General features: G+C 38.9%; 1 protein-coding gene across 5 annotated transcripts in view; it reads left to right on the top strand.

The window, feature by feature from the left end:
• Positions 1 to 19,804, top strand: part of GBP5 (guanylate binding protein 5) — a 33,483-nt gene that overhangs the window by 9,846 nt on the left and 3,833 nt on the right. For 4 of the 5 annotated variants that reach the window (XM_063625359.1, XM_063625358.1, XM_063625356.1 and 1 more), the window contains exons 9-11: positions 256 to 358; positions 643 to 824; positions 2,218 to 2,456. In XM_063625359.1, coding sequence (XP_063481429.1) covers positions 256 to 358; positions 643 to 824; positions 2,218 to 2,331 — 399 coding nt within the window. In that variant the 3' untranslated portion in view covers positions 2,332 to 2,456. Of the gene's footprint in view, positions 1 to 255; positions 359 to 642; positions 825 to 2,217; positions 2,457 to 19,804 lie in introns of those variants that run through there. The other variant, XM_063625360.1, reaches the window with a different exon arrangement.

Below are 19,804 nucleotides of genomic sequence, written 5' to 3'. Positions count from 1 at the left end.
CGTGCTCTCACTGACCATGGAGTCATGCCCAAACTTGTGACAGGAGCGGGTGTTCCACAAGCCTCTCCTGTCTCAATTGGCAGTTCCACCAAGTGCAGGGTGGAACCCTGTCTAGGCTCCACCTCTCCTATGGAGCCTCTCCTATGACAAGCCTCTCCTATGAGGAATAGATGCTGGAAGGAACAAGACAAAGATGTTTACAACATTCCTAATCACCATTTCCTGCCTCTAACTGCATGTTTTTGGGGTTGCTAGGCTGAAGAAGTTCTACAGAAATATTTAAAGTCCAAGGAGTCTGTGAGTCATGCAATACTACAGACTGACCAGGCTCTCACAGAGCAGGAAAAAAAGAAGAAAGGTGAGAAGAAAGTGGAAATTATGCAAGGTAGAAAAAAAATCTATAAATTTTAAATAAATTTGGCCTGGCCCTCATGGGATGTTAAACTAGAGCAAGAATGGCAAAGATGCTTCTTAGCTCGTCAAGCATATCTGACTGTGGCATGATCCTGCATTGTGGTTACCTGGAAGGGAAAAACAACCCCTGGGAATTTTATCCAGGAAGTTGGAACAATCACAAACAAAAATGGGAGGCAGAAGGAAGAGGCACATTAATCCTAGAGAAGTTTATCTTTTTCTCCTCAGAGGCACAAGTGAAAGCAGAAGCTGCAAAGGCTGAAGCGCAAAGGTTGGCGGCGATTCAAAGGCAGAACCAGCAATTGATGCAGGAGAGGGAGAGACTCCATCAGGAACAAGTGAGACAAATGGAGATAGCCAAACAGAATTGGCCGGCAGAGCAACAGAAAATGCAGGAACAACGGATGCAGGTATTCATCAATTGTTTCATCTCTCCCATCCCTGTAACGATGAGAGTATGAAGCAGTGGCAAAGAGGGAGAGGCAGCAAGATCTTGTGGCTCCCAGCAAGGAGTCTGGAGCCAGAAAGCCTGGATATGAATCCAAGCTCCACCTCTTAGTAAGTATATGGTTTAGGCAAGTTATCTATCACCTCTGTGCCTAATTTTCCTCTTGTGTAAAATGGACACAGTGATGATATCTCTGTTACAGGGTTATTTTGGTAATTAAATGAGTGAATATTTGTGTTTAAATGGTGCCTGATACAGAGTAAGCACTATATGTTGTTAAATAAAAACCAAGACATTTCTAGGCTGCAGTAACTGGTCTTTCCTGTTGACTTGTTAATTGTCCTGGACGATCTTTTGCTTTGGTCATAGATACTTTGTTAATTTGATTTCATGTTACTGTGTCTATGCCCCTGTTCTTGCCTTGATCATCTCTGTTCTGAAGGCCTTTAATTTGCCAGTTTGTTTCATCCAGCCCTTTAGTTTTATTTACCAATCACTGTCAGTAGTTACCAAGCACTCTCCAGTAGTTCTTATTTATCAGTCACTGTCATAGCACTTTACATGCATTATCTTATCTAATCCATTCACTGTAAAGCAGAACTACTGTGTCCTCATTTTTCAGATGAGATAAGTGGGGTTTCAAAGAGATAATCAATGCCAATATCACACAAGGCTAGCACATTAACAAAACTGCCTTCCAAATGAGTGGAATCTGCAATGTTTTGCTTCTGCAGACCTAGTGTAAAATTCCTATGTCAGCACCCTAATGAGAGAAACAACATCCTAATTCTTCCCCTTGGCTTGGCAGTTTGTAGGTACTAGTTTTTCAGAGGTTACTCTAAAATATTTCTGATTGCAGCTCCTTCCTAAAGAGCAGTATGAGCAACATGTGGTTATGTCTTCACTCTTTTCTCCTACTTCTGTGGTGACCTGGAACAAATTCTCTTATCTAAAGATTGGACAGCCCACCTGATTCCGATGTCACTTAGATACACTGTTTTTGTGTCAGCCTCTTCTCTTAGAAATATATCTGACAGGCTCCTGTGTGTGTATGAGAATTGAAGTCAAGATGTGACTAAGATTGCCCAAGGAAATTGTGTGGTTTAAGGGGGAAGGGAGCTTTGGTTTGGAATCCTAGGGACACCAATATTCCAGAGGTGAGAAATGACCATTTCTGGAGCTAGAGAAAGACAAGGAGGGTGAATAATTACAGAAATAGGTTAGATGCACAGGAATGGAAGAGAGATATTCAGGAGCTGTTTATTGCTACTGTAGATGAAAAGAAGTAAGGACAAGTGAGTGATTTAGGCAATCAGTAAGAAGCTTGATCTTACTTTCTATTTATCACTCTTTAGGAACAGGCTGCACAGCTAAGCACAATATTCCAAGCTCAAAACAGAAGACTTCTCAATGAGCTCCAGCATGCCCAGAGGACTGTTAGTAACGATGATCCATGTGTTTTACTCTAAAGTGCTAAATATGGGAGTTTCCTTTTTTTACTCTTTGTCACTGATGACACAACAGAACAAGAAACTGTAGAACTTGGGACAATCAACATTTAAATAAACTTTATAATTATTTTTTCAAACTTTCATATAGAGTTATAAGATTATGATGCTGGTATCTGGTAAAATGTACATCCCAGTAGTCCAATAGTTTAAATGATTATTGCTTCCTTTAAGAGATTATAAATTGTATAAGAGACATTGTATCACTGCCTTCATTTATGCGTGATATTGGGATGGTTTCATCAAGGGATGCTTTCCCTTGCATCTCAGTGCCATCTGTCTAATTTCTCATAAGGGGATTATGTTACCTAGAGCAGGGCTTCCCAACCCTCAGGTCATAGACTAGCTCCGGTCTGTGGCCTTTTAGGAACCTGGCCACACAGCAGGAGGTGAGCAGCAGGTAAGTGAGCATTACAGCCTGAGCTCCACCTCCTGTCAGATCAGCAGTGACATTAGATTCTCATAGGAGTGGGAACCCTATTGTGAACTGTGCATGCAAAAGATGTAGGTTGTGTGATCCTTGTGGAACAATATAAACCAGAAACCAATAACGCCACCCCACCTCCACCCCCCACCAACCCTCTGTGGAAAAATTATCTTCCACGAAACTGGTCCCTGATGCCAAATAGGTTGGGGGACGGCTGACCTAGAGGGAGTTCTGCACATGGGCTTGTAAGGTTAGCCGAGAGAAAGGACAAGAAGACCCAAAGCCTGGCAAGCAAATTTATTAACCAGCCGGGCTGCTCCGCAGAAATCAGAGGAGGCAGCCGCCGGGCTTACAGGCTAAGGGGTATAAGTAGGTCTGCAGGGGTTTTGTGTGTGTCTGCGGGGGTGTTGGTGGGGCAAGGCCATTTGTGGGGACTTTTCCTCCCAGTGCTGCCACATCCTGCAGTTTGTCAGTTTTTGCCCTCGCCTGGCTCAGGGTACCAGGATGTGGTTTAGCTTAGGGGTGGTTATAGCGGCACCTATGTTCTGGGAACTTGGGGTGGGGGCGACCTTTTGGAAGAAAAATAAGCTGCAGGGCATCTAGGGGAGGGGGCTTGTTATATTCCTCTGGGGGCAGGGTGTCCCTAACTGGGCTCAGTCGGAAGGAACTTGACCAAAGTCTGGGCTCAGTTGGGCATCACTCAGGCTAATGGTCATGTGCTGGATGCCATCAGAGGGAAGTACCAATGGTAAAGTGGAAGCAATGTGCAGCTTTCACCTGGGTGGAGGCTGCTATTCTACGGACAGTGAGATGATTCCTTGGCACTGTCAATAGACAATCTGCATAGAGAAATTCCAAGCTGAAAGCCAATAATGTTATAATAAAATAGAGATTCTTCAGAAGATGAAAGGAATTACCAGCATGGAAATTGTGTCATAGGCTTAAGGGCTAAAGAAGAAGCCTTTTCGGGGGGGTGGAGCCAAGATGGCCTAATAGGAACAGCTCCGGTCTACAGCTCCCAGCCTGAGCGACACAGAAGACGGGTGATTTCTGCATTTCTCTTTGAGGTACCGGTTTCATCTCACTAGGGAGTGCCAAACAGTGGGTGCAGGACAGTCGGTGAAGCGCACTGTGCGCGAGCCGAAGCAGGGCGAGGCATTGCCTCACTTGGGAAGTGCAAGGGGTCAGGGAGTTCCCTTTCCTAGTCAAAGAAAGGGGTAACAGAGGGCACCTGGAATATTGGGTCAATCCCACCCTAATACTGCGCTTTTCCAACGGGCCTGGAAAACGGCACACTGGGAGATTGTGTCTTGCACCTGGCTCGGAGGGTCCTATGCCCACGGAGTCTCGCTGATTGCTGGCACAGCAGTCTGAGATCAAGCTGCAAGGCGGCAGCGAGGCTGGGGGAGAGGCGCCCGCCATTGCCCAGGCTTGCTTAGGTAAACAAAGCAGCCAGGAAGCTCGAACTGGGTGGAGCCCACCACAGTTCAAGGAGGCCTGCCTGCCTCTGTAGGCTCCACCTCTGGGGACAGGGCACAGACAAACAAAAATTCAGCAGGAACCTCCACAGACTTAAATGTCCCTGTCTGACTGACAGCTTTGAAGAGAGTAGTGGTTCTCCCAGCATGCAGCTGGAGATCTCAGAACGGACAGACTGCCTCCTAAAGTGGGTCCCTCACCCCTGAGCAGCCTAACTGGGAGGCACCCCCCCCAGTAGGGACAGACTGACACCTCACTCAGCCAGGTACTCTTCTGAGACAAAACTTCCAGAGGAACTATCAGACAGCTGAATTTGTGGTCTCACAAAAATCCGCTGTTCTGCAGCTACCGCCGCTGACACCCAGCCAAACAGGGTCTGGAGTGGACCTCTAGTAAACTCCAACAGACCTGCAGCTGAGGGTCTTGTCTGGTAGAAGGAAAACTAACAAACAGAAAGGACATCCACACCAAAAATCCATCTGGGCATCACCATCATCAAAGACCAAAAGTAGATAAAACCACAAAGATGGGGAAAAAACAGAGCAGAAAAACTGGAAACTCTAAAAAGCAGAGCACCTCTCCTCCTCCAAAGGAACGCAGTTCCTCACCAGCAACGGAACAAAGCTGGATGGAGGATGACTTTGACGAGTTGAGAGAAGAAGGCTTCAGACGATCAAACTACTCTGAGCTACGGGAGGAAATTCAAAACAATAGCAAAGAAGTTAAAAACTTTGAAAAAAAATTAGAAGAATGAATAACTAGAATAGCCAATGGAGAGAAGGGCTTAAAGGAGCTGATGGAGCTGAAAGCCAAGTTTCGAGAACTACGCGAAGATTGCAGAAGCCTCGGTAGCAGATGCGATCAACTGCAAGAAAGGGTATCACTGATGGAAGATGAAATGAATGAAATGAAGCAAGAAGGGAAGTTTAGAGAAAAAAGAATAAAAAGAAATGAACAAAGCCTCCAAGAAATTTGGGACTATGTGAAAAGACCAAACCTACGTCTGATTGGTGTACCTGAAAATGATGGGGAGAATGGAACCAAGTTGGAAAACACTCTGCAAGATATTATCCAGGAGAACTTCCCCAATCTAGCAAGGCAGGCCAACATTCAAATTCAGGAAATACAGAGAACGCCACAAAGATACTCCTCGAGAAGAGCAACTCCAAGACACATAATTGTCAGATTCACCAAAGTTGAAATGAAGGAAAAAATGTTAAGGGCAGCCAGAGAGAAAGGTCGGGTTACCCACAAAGGGAAGCCCATCGGACTAACAGCTGATCTCTTGGCAAAAACTCTGCAAGCCAGAAGAGAGTGAGGGCAGATATTCAACATTCTTAAAGAAAAGAATTTTCAACCCAGAATTTCATATCCAGCCAAACTAAGCTTCATAAGTGAAGGAGAAATAAAATACTTTACAGACAAGCAAATGCTGAGTGATTTTGTCACCACCAGGCCTGCCCTAAAAGAGCTCCTGAAGGAAGCACTAAACTTGGAAAGGAACAACTGGTACCAGCCACTGCAAAAACATGCTAAATTGTAAAGACCATCGAGGCTAGGAAGAAACTGCATCAACTAACGAGCAAAATAACCAACTAACATCATAATGACAGAATCAGATTCACACATAACAATATTCACGTTAAATGTAAATGGGCTAAATGCTCCAATTAAAAGACACAGACTGCAAACTGGATAAGGAGTCAGGACCCATCAATGTGCTGTATTCAGGAAACCCATCTCACGTGCAGAGACACACATAGACTCAAAATAAAGGGATGGAGGAAGATCTATCAAGCAAATGGAAAACAAAAAAAGGCAGGGGTTGCAATCCTAGTCTCTGATAAAATAGACTTTAAACCAACAAAGATCAAAAGAGACAAAGAAGGCCATTACATAATGGTAAAGGGATCAATTCAACAAGAAGAGCTAACTATCCTAAATATATATGCACCCAACACAGGAGCACCCAGATTCATAAAGCAAGTCCTGAGTGACCTACAAAGGGACTTAAACTCCCACACAATAATGATGGGAGATCTGTCAACATTAGACAGATCAACGAGACAGAAAGTTAACAATGATATCCAGGAATTGAACTCAGCTCTGCACAAAGTGGACCTAATAGACATCCACAGAACTCTCCACCTCAAATCAACAGAATATACATTTTTTTCAGCACCACACCACACCTATTCCAAAATTGACCACATAGTTGGAAGTAAAGCTCTCCTTAGCAAATGTAAAAGAACAGAAATTATAACAAACTGTCTCTCAGACCACAGTGCAATCAAACTAGAACTCAGGATTAAGAAACTCAGTCAAAACCGCTCAACTACATGGAAACTGAACAACCTGCTCCTGAATGACTATTGGGTACATAATGAAATGAAGGCAGAAATAAAGATGTTCCTTGAAACCAACGAGAACAAAGACACAACATACCAGAATCTCTGGGACACGTTCAAAGCAGTGTGTAGAGGGAAATTTATAGCACTAAATGCCCACAAGAGAAAGCAGGAAAGATCCAAAATTGACACCCTAACATCACAATTAAAAGAACTAGAAAAGCAAGAGCAAACACATTCAAAAGCTAGCAGAAGGCTAGAAATAACTAAAATCAGAGCAGAACTGAAGGAAATAGAGACACAAAAAAACCCTTCAAAAAATTAATGAATCCAGGAGCTGGTTTTTTGAAAAGATCAACAAAATTGATAGACCGCTGGCAAGACTAATAAAGAAGAAAACAGAGAAGAATCAAATAGATGCAATAAAAAATGGAAAAGGGGATATCACCACCGATCCCACAGTAATGCAATCTACCATCAGAGAATACTACAAACACCTCTATGCAAATAAACTAGAAAATCTAGAAGAAATGGATAAATTCCTCGACAAATACACCCTCCCAAGACTAAACCAGGAAGAAGTTGAATCTCTGAATAGACCAATAACAGGTTCTGAAATTGTGGCAATAATCAATAGCTTACCAACCAAAAACGGTCCAGGACCTGATGGATTCACAGCCAAATTCTACCAGAGGTACAAGGAGGAACTGGTACCATTCCTTCTGAAACTATTCTAATCGATAGAAAAAGAGGGAATCCTCCCTAACACATTTTATGAAGCCAGCATCGTCCTGATACCAAAGCCTGGCAGAGACATAACCAAAAAAGAGAATTTCAGACCAATATCCTTGATGAACATTGATGCAAAAATCCTCAATAAAATACTGGCAAACCGAATCCAGCAACACATCAAAAAGCTTACCCACCATGATCAAATGGGCTTTATCCCTGGGATGCAAGGCTGGTTCAACATACGCAAATCAATCAATGTAATCCAGCATATAAACAGAACCAAAGACAAAAACCACATGATTATCTCAATAGATGCAGAAAAGGCCTTGACAAAATTCAACAACCCTTCATGCTAAAAACTCTCAATAAATTAGGTATTGATGGGACATATCTCAAAATAATAAGAGCTATCTATGACAAACCCACAGCCAATATCATACTGAATGGGCAAAAACTGGAAGCATTCCCTCTGAAAACTGGCACAAGACAGGGATGCCCTCTCTCACCGCTCCTATTCAACATAGTGCTGGAAGTTCTGGCCAGAGCAATCAGGCAGGAGAAGGAAATAAAGGGTATTCAATTAGGAAAAGAGGAAGTCAAACTGTCCCTGTTTGCAGATGACATGATTGTATATCTAGAAAACCCCATTGTCTCAGCCCAAAATCTCCTTAAGCTGATTAGCAACTTCAGCAAAGTCTCAGGATACAAAATCAATGTACAAAAATCACAAGCATTCTTGTACACCAATAACAGACAAACAGAGAGCCAAATCATGAGTGAACTCCCATTCACAATTGCTTCAAAGAGAATAAAATACCTAGGAATCCAACTTACAAGGGATGTGAAGGACCTCTTCAAGGAGAACTACAAACCACTGCTCAATGAAATAAAAGAGGATACAAACAAATGGAAGAACATTCCATGCTCATGGGTTGGAAGAATCAATATCGTGAAAATGGCCATACTGCCCAAGGTAATTTATAGATTCAATGCCATCCCCATCAAGCTACCAATGACTTTCTTCACAGAATTGGAAAAAACTACTTTAAAGTTCATATGGAACCATTAAAGAGCCCACATCACCAAGTCAATCCTAAGGCAAAAGAACAAAGCTGGAGGCATCACGCTACCTGACTTCAAACTATACTACAAGGCTACAGTAACCAAAACAGCATGGTACTGGTACCACAACAGAGACATAGATCAATGGAACAGAACAGAGTCCTCAGAAATGATGCCGCATATCTACAACTATCTGATCTTTGAGAAACCTGACAAAAACAAGAAATGGGGAAAGGATTCCCTATTTAATAAATGGTGCTGGGAAAACTGGCTAGCCATATGTAGGAAGCTGAAACTGGATCCCTTCCTTACACCTTATACAAAAATTAATTCCAGATGGATTAAAGACTTAAATGTAAGACCTAAAACCATTAAAATCCTACAAGAAAACCTAGGCAATACCATTCAGGACATAGGCGTGGGCAAGGACTTCATGTCTAAAACACCAAAAGCAATAGCAACAAAAGCCAAAATTGACAAATGGGATCTAATTAAACTAAAGAGCTTCTGCACAGCAAAAGAAACTACCATCAGAGTGAACAGGCAACTTACAGAATGGGAGAAAATTTTTGCAACCTACTCATCTGACAAAGGGCTAATATCCAGAATCTACAATGAATTCAAACAAATTTACAAGAAAAAAATCAAACAACCCCATCAAAAAGTGGGCAAAGGACATGAACAGACACTTCTCAAAAGAAGACATTTATGCAGCCAAAACATGAAGAAATGCTCCTCATCACTGGCCATCAGAGAAATGCAAATCAAAACCACAGTGAGATACCATCTCACACCAGTTAGAATGGCTACCATTAAAAAATCAGGAAACAACAGGTGCTGGAGAGGATGTGGAGAAATAGGAACACTTTTACACTGTTAGTGGGACTGTAAACTAGTTCAACCATTGTGGAAGTCAGTGTGGCGATTCCTCAGGGATCTAGAACTAGAAATACCATTTGACCCAGCCATTCCATTACTGGGTATAGACCCAAAGGACTATAAATCATGCTGCTATAAGGACACATGCACACATATGTTTACTGCGGCACTATTCACAATAGCAAAGACTTGGAACCAACCCAAATGTCCAACAACGATAGACTGGATTAAGAAAGTGTGGCACGTATACACCATGGAATACTATGCAGCCATAAAAAATAATGAGTTCATGTCCTTTGTAGGGACATGGATGAAACTGGAAAACATCATTCTCAGTAAACTATTGCAAGGACAAAAAACCAAACACCGCATGTTCTCACTCATAGGTGGGAATTGAACAATGAGAACTCATGGACACAGGAAGGGGAACATCACACTCCGGGGACTGTTGTGGGGTTGGGGGAGGGGGGAGGGACAGCATTAGGAGATACACCTAATGCTAAATGATGAGTTAATGGGTGCAGGAAATCAACATGGCACATGGATACATATGCAACAAGCCTGCACATTGTGCACGTGTACCCTAAAACCTAAAGTATAATAATAAAAATAAATAAATAAATAAATAAATAAATAAAAAAAAAAGAAGCCTTTTCTTTTTTGTTCACCCTTACCAAGAGCACAACTCAAATAGGGCATTTTATAACCTGAAACAATTTATATTGGACTGAATTATTATGTGTAATATGTTTATAATCCTTTAGATCTTATAAATATGTGGTATAAGGAATGCTATGTAATGTGCCAAAAATCTCAGTGCATTTAATTTAATGCTTACTTATAGTGCTAAATTTAAATGAGCTTAATTCTTTGCAATTATATATGAAAAATGACTGATTTTTCTTAAAATATGTAACTTATATATCTATTTATACAGATTTTAACCATAAAAACATTTTTGGAAAACCATAAGTCAGTTCCTTTGTTTGTATTTTTCTCAAAGTTAAAAGTCTATAGAGAAAGACTGAATTTCCCTAAGGAGATTAAGAATTGCTTTAAGACTAGAATTAAAACACACTTTATTACATCTTTTTATGTACTTTTTGTTACTTTGTTTTGTATATCTCCAGTAAAATTTTTTTTGTTAAATTATAGAAACATTACACAAAGCTCTGTTTTTCTCCCTTATAAGTACTTACTCATCTAAGGAATTTTCCACTTAGGTAATATGATAGGAGCTTGAATTTTTTGTCACCCAAAATATGATTTACTTATATACAGAAAAAAGCAGAAAAATTTTAGTGTCTGCTCTTTTTACTGTTCTTTGAAGAGCTTTAATATGAGGAATTTTTCATATCAGATAGGATGTGGTGCTACTCAGCAGTATTTCTAGATTTGAACTGAAGTTCAGAAGGTACCAGCATATTCAACTGAGCATTTGTCTAGCAATACCCTACAATTACCTTTTCAAGCTGTGCAATTTATAAAGAAAAAAAATACATTTTATCATCCAAGGAAATGTTATCGGTAAAAAGAATAGCTCTATCTCCAAATTAAATATTGATATCTTTATTACCCATCTTAAAGAAATTTTTTAAAATCCTGAGACTCAGCAAAATTGTCATTTAAGGTTTCACACCTTGTTACTGTTAACCTAGACCATGTTACAAAGTAGTTGGTTTCTAGTCTAATACTTTTTCTATTATATCTCCCCCACCAAAAACCAGAGAGGCATGCTGCTTTCTTAGTGATCCACAGATATTCTTCCCCACCAGCTTCCCTGGATCCCACTCATCCCCAAATATTCTGATCTCATAGGTTAGAGATCTGTCACTGGGTGCAAAAGAACAAGAAAAGGCACTGTAAGGTAAACATTGATGATTTCTTTCTTGAAACTACCAGTAAGTAGCTTATATTTTCTGACTTTCTTTGTCTTGCTGTTGTGAAATCAACTGATTTAGTTTTAAATGTAATGAAAAGCAAAGCAATAGATTCTCTCCTAGAGCCTGCAGATGGAATGCAACCTTGTTAACATCTTGATTTAAGCTTCACAGACTTCCGATTTCCAAAACTGTAAGATAATAAGCTTCTGTTGTTTTAAGCCACAAAATTAGTAATAATTTGTTATAGCAGCAATAGGAAACAAATACAAATCTTTATTAGTTGATGCTATGAATAGTTATTCATACCAGCTAATAGATATTTGGGATTTATTATGTATCACTTTATTATGGTCACTGTAGTAATTCATCTATTGCTCATAAAAACCTTATAAACATTTAGTATTTTTTTATGGCAATTGTTATTTTAAACAATATTATCAATGTATGTTAGTGTTATCATTATTAAAGTTATTATTGTTAAAGCATTGAAATTAAATAAATTAAGGGCAGTACCACAGAAGGCCTTTTGAATTTAGACCCCACAGTAATAACCATCTTGTGGTACTTTCTTATCTTGCTTAGTGATATGGTTTGGCTGTGTCCACTCAAATCTCATCTTGAATTGTAGCTCCCATAATGCCCACGTATTGTGGGAGGGACCAGGATGGAGGTAATCGAATCACGGGGGTGGGTTTTCCTGTGCTTTTTTCATGATAGTGAGTAAGTCGCCTGAGATCCGATGGTTTTATAAAGGGCAATTCCCCTGCACATGCTCTCTTGCCTGACACTATGTAAGATGTGCCTTTGTTCCCCTTTCACCTTCTGCTGTGATTGTGAGGCCTCCCCACTCATGTGAAACTGCAAGTCCATTACATCTCTTTTCCTTTCTAAATTACCCAGTGTTGAGTATTTCTTCATAGCAGTATGAAAATGGACTAATATACTTAGGAAAACACAGAAATACTGAATAATGTGTTAAAATTTAGAAGGAATTACTAAAATAATTGAAATCAAAAGCATAGCTTCAAAACAGTATGTAAGAATTCAGCACAAAATAAGCAGGTAAAGAAATTTCTAAAATGAAGTAGAGAAAATGTGGTAATGACTCTAGTGTATAAAGATCACCAACAGAATAGAAATTCCAAAAAATAGACTTTATAGGAATAATACAGGGTAAAGATAGACTTCTTAGTAGGTTGGGACTACTGGATGGCCATATAGGAAAAGATCAAGTTGTAACCAGACCTCACACACAACACACTAAAATAAGAAAAAGGAACCACACCCAAATTGATAAAATATAAAATGTAAAACTATGAAAATGCATTTGAAGAAATCAAGGTTATGTTCTTCATACACCTATAGAGGAGAGGGCCTTTCTAAATGTGACTCAAAACTCTTGAAATATCTCTTGACCCCATGTCTCAGTCAGTTTCAACACAATCTTTTGTTCCCTTTCAAAGCAATATTTTAGTTAGTTACATCCTATTCTCTCTGTTTTTCAAAATTATTAAATGTGACACATACTGAAGAGTACAAAAAACATAAAATGCACAATATTCAACATAAATAAATTACAAAATGAATGCACAAGTAACAACCCAGGTGCATACATTCAGCATTACTAAAACTATATAGGTATATATGACAACTTCTGACAACCCTGCTAGAGCCAACTAACATCACAACTTTCACAACTATTTTCTAGGATTTTATCATAAACATGTGAGCGCCTAAGTAATGTAATTTTGTTTGGCCTGTTTTCAAACTTTATTTAAATGGAATTACATTGTTTGTATTCTTTTATGCCTTGCTTCATTTGTTAATAAAATCTTTATAAGATTCATCTAGTTCATTGTATGTAGTTGTAAGCTATATATATTCTACTGTTTAAAGATAACAATTCATTCTACTATTAATACATATCTGAATTTTCAGGTTTACCTTATGAAATGTTATTAAGGACTTTTTTTTCTCTTTTTTTATGAGACAGAGTCTCACTCTATTGCCCAGGCTGGAGTGAAGTGGCATGATCTTGGCTTACGACAACCTTTGCCTCCCAGGTTCAAGCGATTCTCGTGCCTCAGCCTCCCAACTAGCTGGGGCTACAGGCACACACCACTGTGACTGGCTAATTTTTGCATTTTTAGTAGAGACAGCATCTCACCATGTTGTACAGGCAGGTCTTGAACTCCTGGCCTCAGGTGATCCACCCACCTCGGCTCCCCAAAGTGCTGGGATTACAGGTATGAGCCACCGCACCCATTTGGAACATTCTTGAACATACACATTTGTACGTGTATATATAAAATTCCCTCTGTAACACTAAAGTCTTAGAGAATGGATATCCAGCTTTTCTTATTTATTAAATTTTTTATTATTTTTAATTTTGGTGGGTACATAGTAGGAGTATATGTTTACAGGGTACATGAGATGCCTTGATACAGACATGCAGTACATAATGATCACATGGAGAAGGGGTATCTCTCTACTCAAGCATTTATCCTTTGTATTACAAACAATCCAATTATACACTTTTAGTAATTTTAAGAAGTATAATTAAATTATTATTGACTATAATCTCCCCTTTGTGCTATTAAATATTAGGTCTCATTCATTCTTTCTAACTATATTTTTTGTACTCATTAAACATCCTCACCTCACCCCTATCACCCTACCCCACTACACTTCCCAGGCTCTGGTAAAGATCCTCTACTCTCTATGGTTATGAATTCAATTGGTTTGATTTTTAGATCCTGCAAATAAGTGAGAATATGCAATGTTTGTTTTAATATGCTTGGCTTATTTCACTTAACATAATGATCTCCAGTTCCATCCAAGTTGTTGCGGATGACAGGATCTCATTGTTTTTATGGCTGAATAGCACTCCATTGTGTAAAAGTACCACATTTTCTTTACGCATTCGTGTGTTGATGGATACTTGGCTTGCTTCCAAATCTTGGCTATTGTGAACAGCGATGCAACAAACATGGGAGTGGGAATATCTCTTCAGTATACTGATTTCTGTCTTTTGGGTATATACCTAGCAGTGGGATTGCTGGATCATATAGTAGCTTAATTTTTAGTTTTCTGAGGAACCCCCCAAACTGTTCTCCTTAGTGGTTGTATGAATTTACAATCCCACCAACAACGTACAAGGACTTCCTTTCCTCCATATCCTTGCCAGCATTTGTTACTGACTGTTTTTTGGACACAAACCATTTTAACTGGGGTGAGACGATATGTCACTGTAGTTTTGATTTGCATTTCTCTGATGATCCATGATGTTGAGCACCTTTTCATGTGACTGTTTTCCATTTGTATGTCTTTTTTTGAGAAATGTCTATTCAAATCTTTTGCCCATTTTTTGATTGGATAATTAGATTTTTTCCTATAGAGTTGTTTAAGCTCCTTATATTTTCTAGTTATTAATCCTTTGTCAGATGGGTAGTTTGCAAGTATCTTCTTGCATTCTCTATGTTGTGTCTTCACTTTGTTTATGGATTCCTTTGCTGTGCAGAACCTTTTTAACTTGACATGATCCCATTTGCCCATTTTTGCTTTTGTTCCCTGTGCTTGAGGGGTATTACCCGAACAATTTTTGCCCAGACCAGTGTCCTAGAGAGTTTCCCCAATGTTTCTTGTAGTAGTTTTATAGTTTGAAGTCTTAGATGTAAGTCTTTAATCCACTTCGATTTGATTATTGTATATGTCAAGAGATAGGGGCCTAGTTTCATTCTTTTGCATATGGATATCCAGTTTTCCCAGCATCGTTTATTAAAGAGATTGTCTTTTCTTTGGTGTATGTCCTTGACATCTTTGTTGAATATGAGTTCAACAAAGATATAGGTGTGTGGATTTCTTTCTGGGTTCTCTATTCTGTTCCACTGGTCTATGTGTCTGTTTTTGTTTTTGTTTTGTTTTGTTTTTTTGAGACGGAGTCTCGCTCTGTCGCCCAGGCTGGAGTGCAGTGGCGCGATCTCGGCTCACTGCAAGCTCCGCCTCCCAGGTTCACGCCATTCTCCTGCCTCACCCTCTCCAGTAGCTGGGACTACAGGCGCCCACCATCATGCCCGGCTAATTTTTATTTTTTATTTTTTTAGTAGAGACGGGGTTTCACCATGTTAGCCAGGATGGTCTCTATCTCCTGATCTCATGATCTGCCCGCCTTCGCCTCCCAAAGTGCTGGGATTACAGGCGTCAACCACTGCGCCCAGCCTATGTGTCTGTTTTTACGCCACTACCATGCTGTTTTGGTTACTATTGAGCTGTAATATGAAGTTAGGTAATGTGATTCCTCCAGTTTTGTTCTTTTTGCTCAGGGTAGCTGTGGCTATTCTGGGTCTTTTGTGGTTTCAAATAAATTTTGGGATAGCTTTATTTTTTTCTATTTCTGTGAAGAATGTCATTAGTATTTTGATGGAAATTGCATTGAATCTGTAGATTGCTTTGGGCAGTATGAACATTTTAACAATATTGATTCTTCCAATCCATGAAGATGGAATATCTTTCCATATTTTTCTGTCCTCTTCAATTTCCTTCATCAGTGTCTTATAATTTTCATTATAGAGAACTTTCACTTTTTTAGTTAATTCTTGAGTATTTAATTTTATTTGTGGTTATTGGAAATGGGATTACTTTTATTTTTCACATTGTTCACTGTAGGCAGACAGAAATGTTACTGATGTTTGTATGTTGATTTTATATCCTACAACTTCACTAAATTGGCTTATCAGTTTTAATTGTTTTTTTGGTGATGTCTTTAGGTTTTTTGAAATATAAGATCATATAATCTGCAAATAATGTTAAATTGACTTCTTGCTTTCAAATTTGGATGCGCTTTATATCTTTCTCTTGTCTGATTGCTCTAGTTAGGACATCCAATACTATATTGAGTTACAGTGGTGAAAGTGGGCATCCTTGTCATGTTCCAGTTCTTAGAGTAAAGGCTTTCAGGTTTTTTTCCCATTCGGTATCATAAAAACTGTGGGTTTGTTGTATATGGCTTTTATTATGTTGAGATATGTTTCTTCCCTACCCAGTTTTTTTAGGGTTTTTATCATGGAGAGATGTTGAATTTTATCAAATGCTTTTACAGCATTAGCTGAAATGACCATACCGCTTTTTGTCCTCCATTCTGTTGATATGAAGTATCACATTGACTAATTTTCATAGGTTGAACCATACTTGAATCCCAGAGATAAATCCCACTTGGTCATGATGAATGGTCTTTTTAATGTACTGTTGAATTTGGTTTGCTAGTATTTTCTTGAGGGTTTTTACATCAATACTCATCAGAGATATGAGCCTGTAGCTTTCTTCTTTTTTATGTGTCATTGTCTGATTTTGATCAAGGTAATACAGGCCTCATTAATTGAGGTTGAAAATATTCCTCTCTACTCTATTTTTCAGGATAGTTTGAATATAATTGGTATATCTTCTTTAAATTAAACAGTGAAGTCATTGGGTCCCAGGCTTTTCTTTACTGGAAGACTTTTTCTTATGGCTTCACTATCATTACTTGTTATTGGTCTGTTCAGGTTTTGGATTCCTTCATTGTCTAATCTTGGTAGGTTGTATGTGTCTAGGAATTTTTCCATTTCTTCCAGATTTTTCAATGTATTGGCATATAGTTTTTCATAGTAGCCACTAATAATCCTTTGAATTTCTGCAGTACCTATTATAATGTCTCCTTTTTCATCTCTTATTTTATTTATTTGAATATTTTCTCTTTTTTTCTTAGTCTGACTAAAGGTTTGTTAATTTTGTTTAATTTTTTTAAAAACAACTTTTGTTTCATTGATCTTTTGTATTATTATTTTCATTTCAATTTCATTTATTTCTGCTCTGCTCTTTATTATTTATTTTCTTCTACTAATTTTAGGTTTGGTTTGCTCTTGCTTTTCTACTTCTTTAAGATTAGTCATTAGGTTGTTTCTTTGAAGTTTTTCTTTTTTTTAATGTAGGCACTTATAGACATAAATTTCCCTGCTAGTACTGCTTTTGCTGTGTCTCATAGGTTTTGCTATGTTGTATTTTCATTATCATTTTTCTCAAAAAGTTTTTCAATTTCCTTCGTAATTTCTTCATTGACACACTAGTCATTCAGGACCATATTGTTTAATTTTCACGTATTCTTATTCCAAAAATTGCCTTGTTAATTTCTAGTTTTATTCCATTGTGGTCAGGGAAGATGCTTGACCACAATGGACCTGGCCCACAAAACCATTCTTCCCTCCTAGGTTTCTGGGCCTGGGAAGAAAGGGGCTGCTGTGAAAGTCTCTGAAATGCCCTGGAGACATTTTCCCCATTGTCTTAGCTATTAACATTCAGCTTCTCTTTACTGATGCAAATTTCTGAAGCAGGTTTAAATTTCTCCCCAGAAAATGGGATTTTATTTTCTACCACATGCCTGGGCTGCAATTTTCCAAACTTTTATGCTCTGTTTCCCTTTTAAATATAAGTTCCAATTTCAGATTATCTTTCTTCATGCATATGAAAGTACACTTTTAGAAACAGCCAGGTTACATCTTGAATGCTTTGCTGCTTAGAAATTTCTCCTGCCAGATACCCTAAATCATCTCTCTCAAATTCAAAGTTCTAGGGCAAGGGCAAAATGGCACCAGTCCCTTTGCTAAATCATAGCAAGAGTGACATTTACTCTAGTTCCCAATAAGTTCCTCCTCTCCATCTAAGACCACATAGCCTGGACTTCATTGTTTATATCACTATCAGCATTTTGGTCAAAACCATTCAACAAGTCTCTAGGAAGTTCCAAACTTTCCTACATCTTCCTGTCTTCTTCTGAGCCCTCCAAACTGTTCCAACCTCTGTGTTACCCAGTTCCAAAGTCACTTCTGCATTTTCAGGTATAGCAGTACCCCACTCTCGGTACCAATTTTCTGTATTTCCATTCTCACACTGCTATAAAGAATTACTTGAGACTAGGTAATTTATGAAGAAAAGAGATTTAATTGACTCATAGTTCACAGGCTTAACAGGAAGCATGAATAGGAGGTCTCAGGAAACTTAAAATTACGGCAGAAGGCAAAGAGGAAGCAATCACCTACTTCACATGGTGGCAGGAGAGAGAGAGAGAGGAAAGGGGGAAGTGCCACACACTTTTAAACCATCAGATCTCATGATGACTCAATCACTATCATGAGAATAGCAAGGAGGAAATCTGCCCCCATGATCCAATCACCTCCCACCAGGCCCCTCCTCCAATTTGACATTAGACTTGGACAGGGACACAAATCCAAACCATATCACTTATTATATATGTAAAAGTGTTTATTTTAGGAAGTTGATTCTGATGGGTTAGTTTTTAGCAAGTAATATAGTGAGAAAAATAGATCACTGTTCAATTCTTGCTTCAACCACTGACTATGAAATATGTAACCAATCATTTTGCCTATATCTTTACTGCCTTTATTTCATCTAGTAGAAGAGATTAAATACTTTATGGTTCTTTTAAGGATCAATGCATAATTTACATAAAGCATCTGCACCAGGCATTGATATAGAGAGGAATTCACTAGCTAGAATATTATTTTTAGAAGAATGAGACTTTAGACACCAATTATATCCTATTATCATCAATTTTACCAACGGTAATGGGCATACTGGAGAAAGAGCTCTATGATCTGCCAGTGCAAGTCTACATACTTTTCCCTTGGAAGTTGATACAAAGGCTCCGCAAGCAGGAAGTTGATATGCTCATGCCTTGACAACCATTAGAAATGACTTTGGAATCTTATCCACAGAGAGACTCTTCTGGATTTGCAGCTTACCATGGCACCTGAACTCATCACGATGACCCCTGTTTGTCTAGTGGAAAACCAGAAAGAGCAGCTGATGGTTAATCTGAAACAGTAAAGATTATTTACAAGGTATTTCAGCCTGTGGTGATGGTGACTATTGTAGGGCCACAGTGTGTAGGGAAATCCTACCTCATGAATCATCTTGCAGTGTAGAACCATGGTGAGTCTGGTCTTGAGACAGAGACCATTAGTTTGGAATCATAATAATGCACCTGATCACACCAACTCTAAGGTTATCATAAGAAAGAGACTAACTCTTCCCTATAAAATAATTTCCAATTCCTACAACCGAATTTGTACCTGGGGCTGCCTGTCCTATCTGCTGTCACTGTACTGTTGTTTTGTCTTCTTCCTTAGCAGGCTTCCGTGTGGGTTCTGCTATGAGGTCTGGAACCCAGGGTTCTGGATGTAGGACTCTCTCCAAGCAGAACCACACTGAGGGTCTGGGTTATGCAGGAAGGTTAAGGCAGAGTCATGAAGAAATCTTCTTTACTCTTGATTCTCAACATTTAATTGGCTACCTCGATTCAGCTTATCTGTAATATTTCTGCAAAATGTGAATATGAATCATGAAGAATGAGATTAAGTTCTGTTGCCCTGAACTTTTCTCCTTGGTATGCTCAAATACTTTGGAATATTAAGATAAGATCTTATTTTAACACTGGGGTGAACAATAGAATTAATAAGTGTTTATTGAGCAGCTGAATTCCAGGGCTCTGTGCTAAGTACTATAAAAGAGCCGTAAACAAGATAAAAGCCTAAAGCCTCGTTAGGGAGACCGCACATACACAGTGTGATCAG

The sequence above is a fragment of the Symphalangus syndactylus genome, chromosome 12 (genome assembly GCF_028878055.3).
Source record: "Symphalangus syndactylus isolate Jambi chromosome 12, NHGRI_mSymSyn1-v2.1_pri, whole genome shotgun sequence".
In the NCBI taxonomy this organism is placed as follows: Eukaryota; Metazoa; Chordata; class Mammalia; order Primates; family Hylobatidae; genus Symphalangus; species Symphalangus syndactylus.
This window is presented reverse-complemented; position numbering and strand designations above follow the sequence as displayed.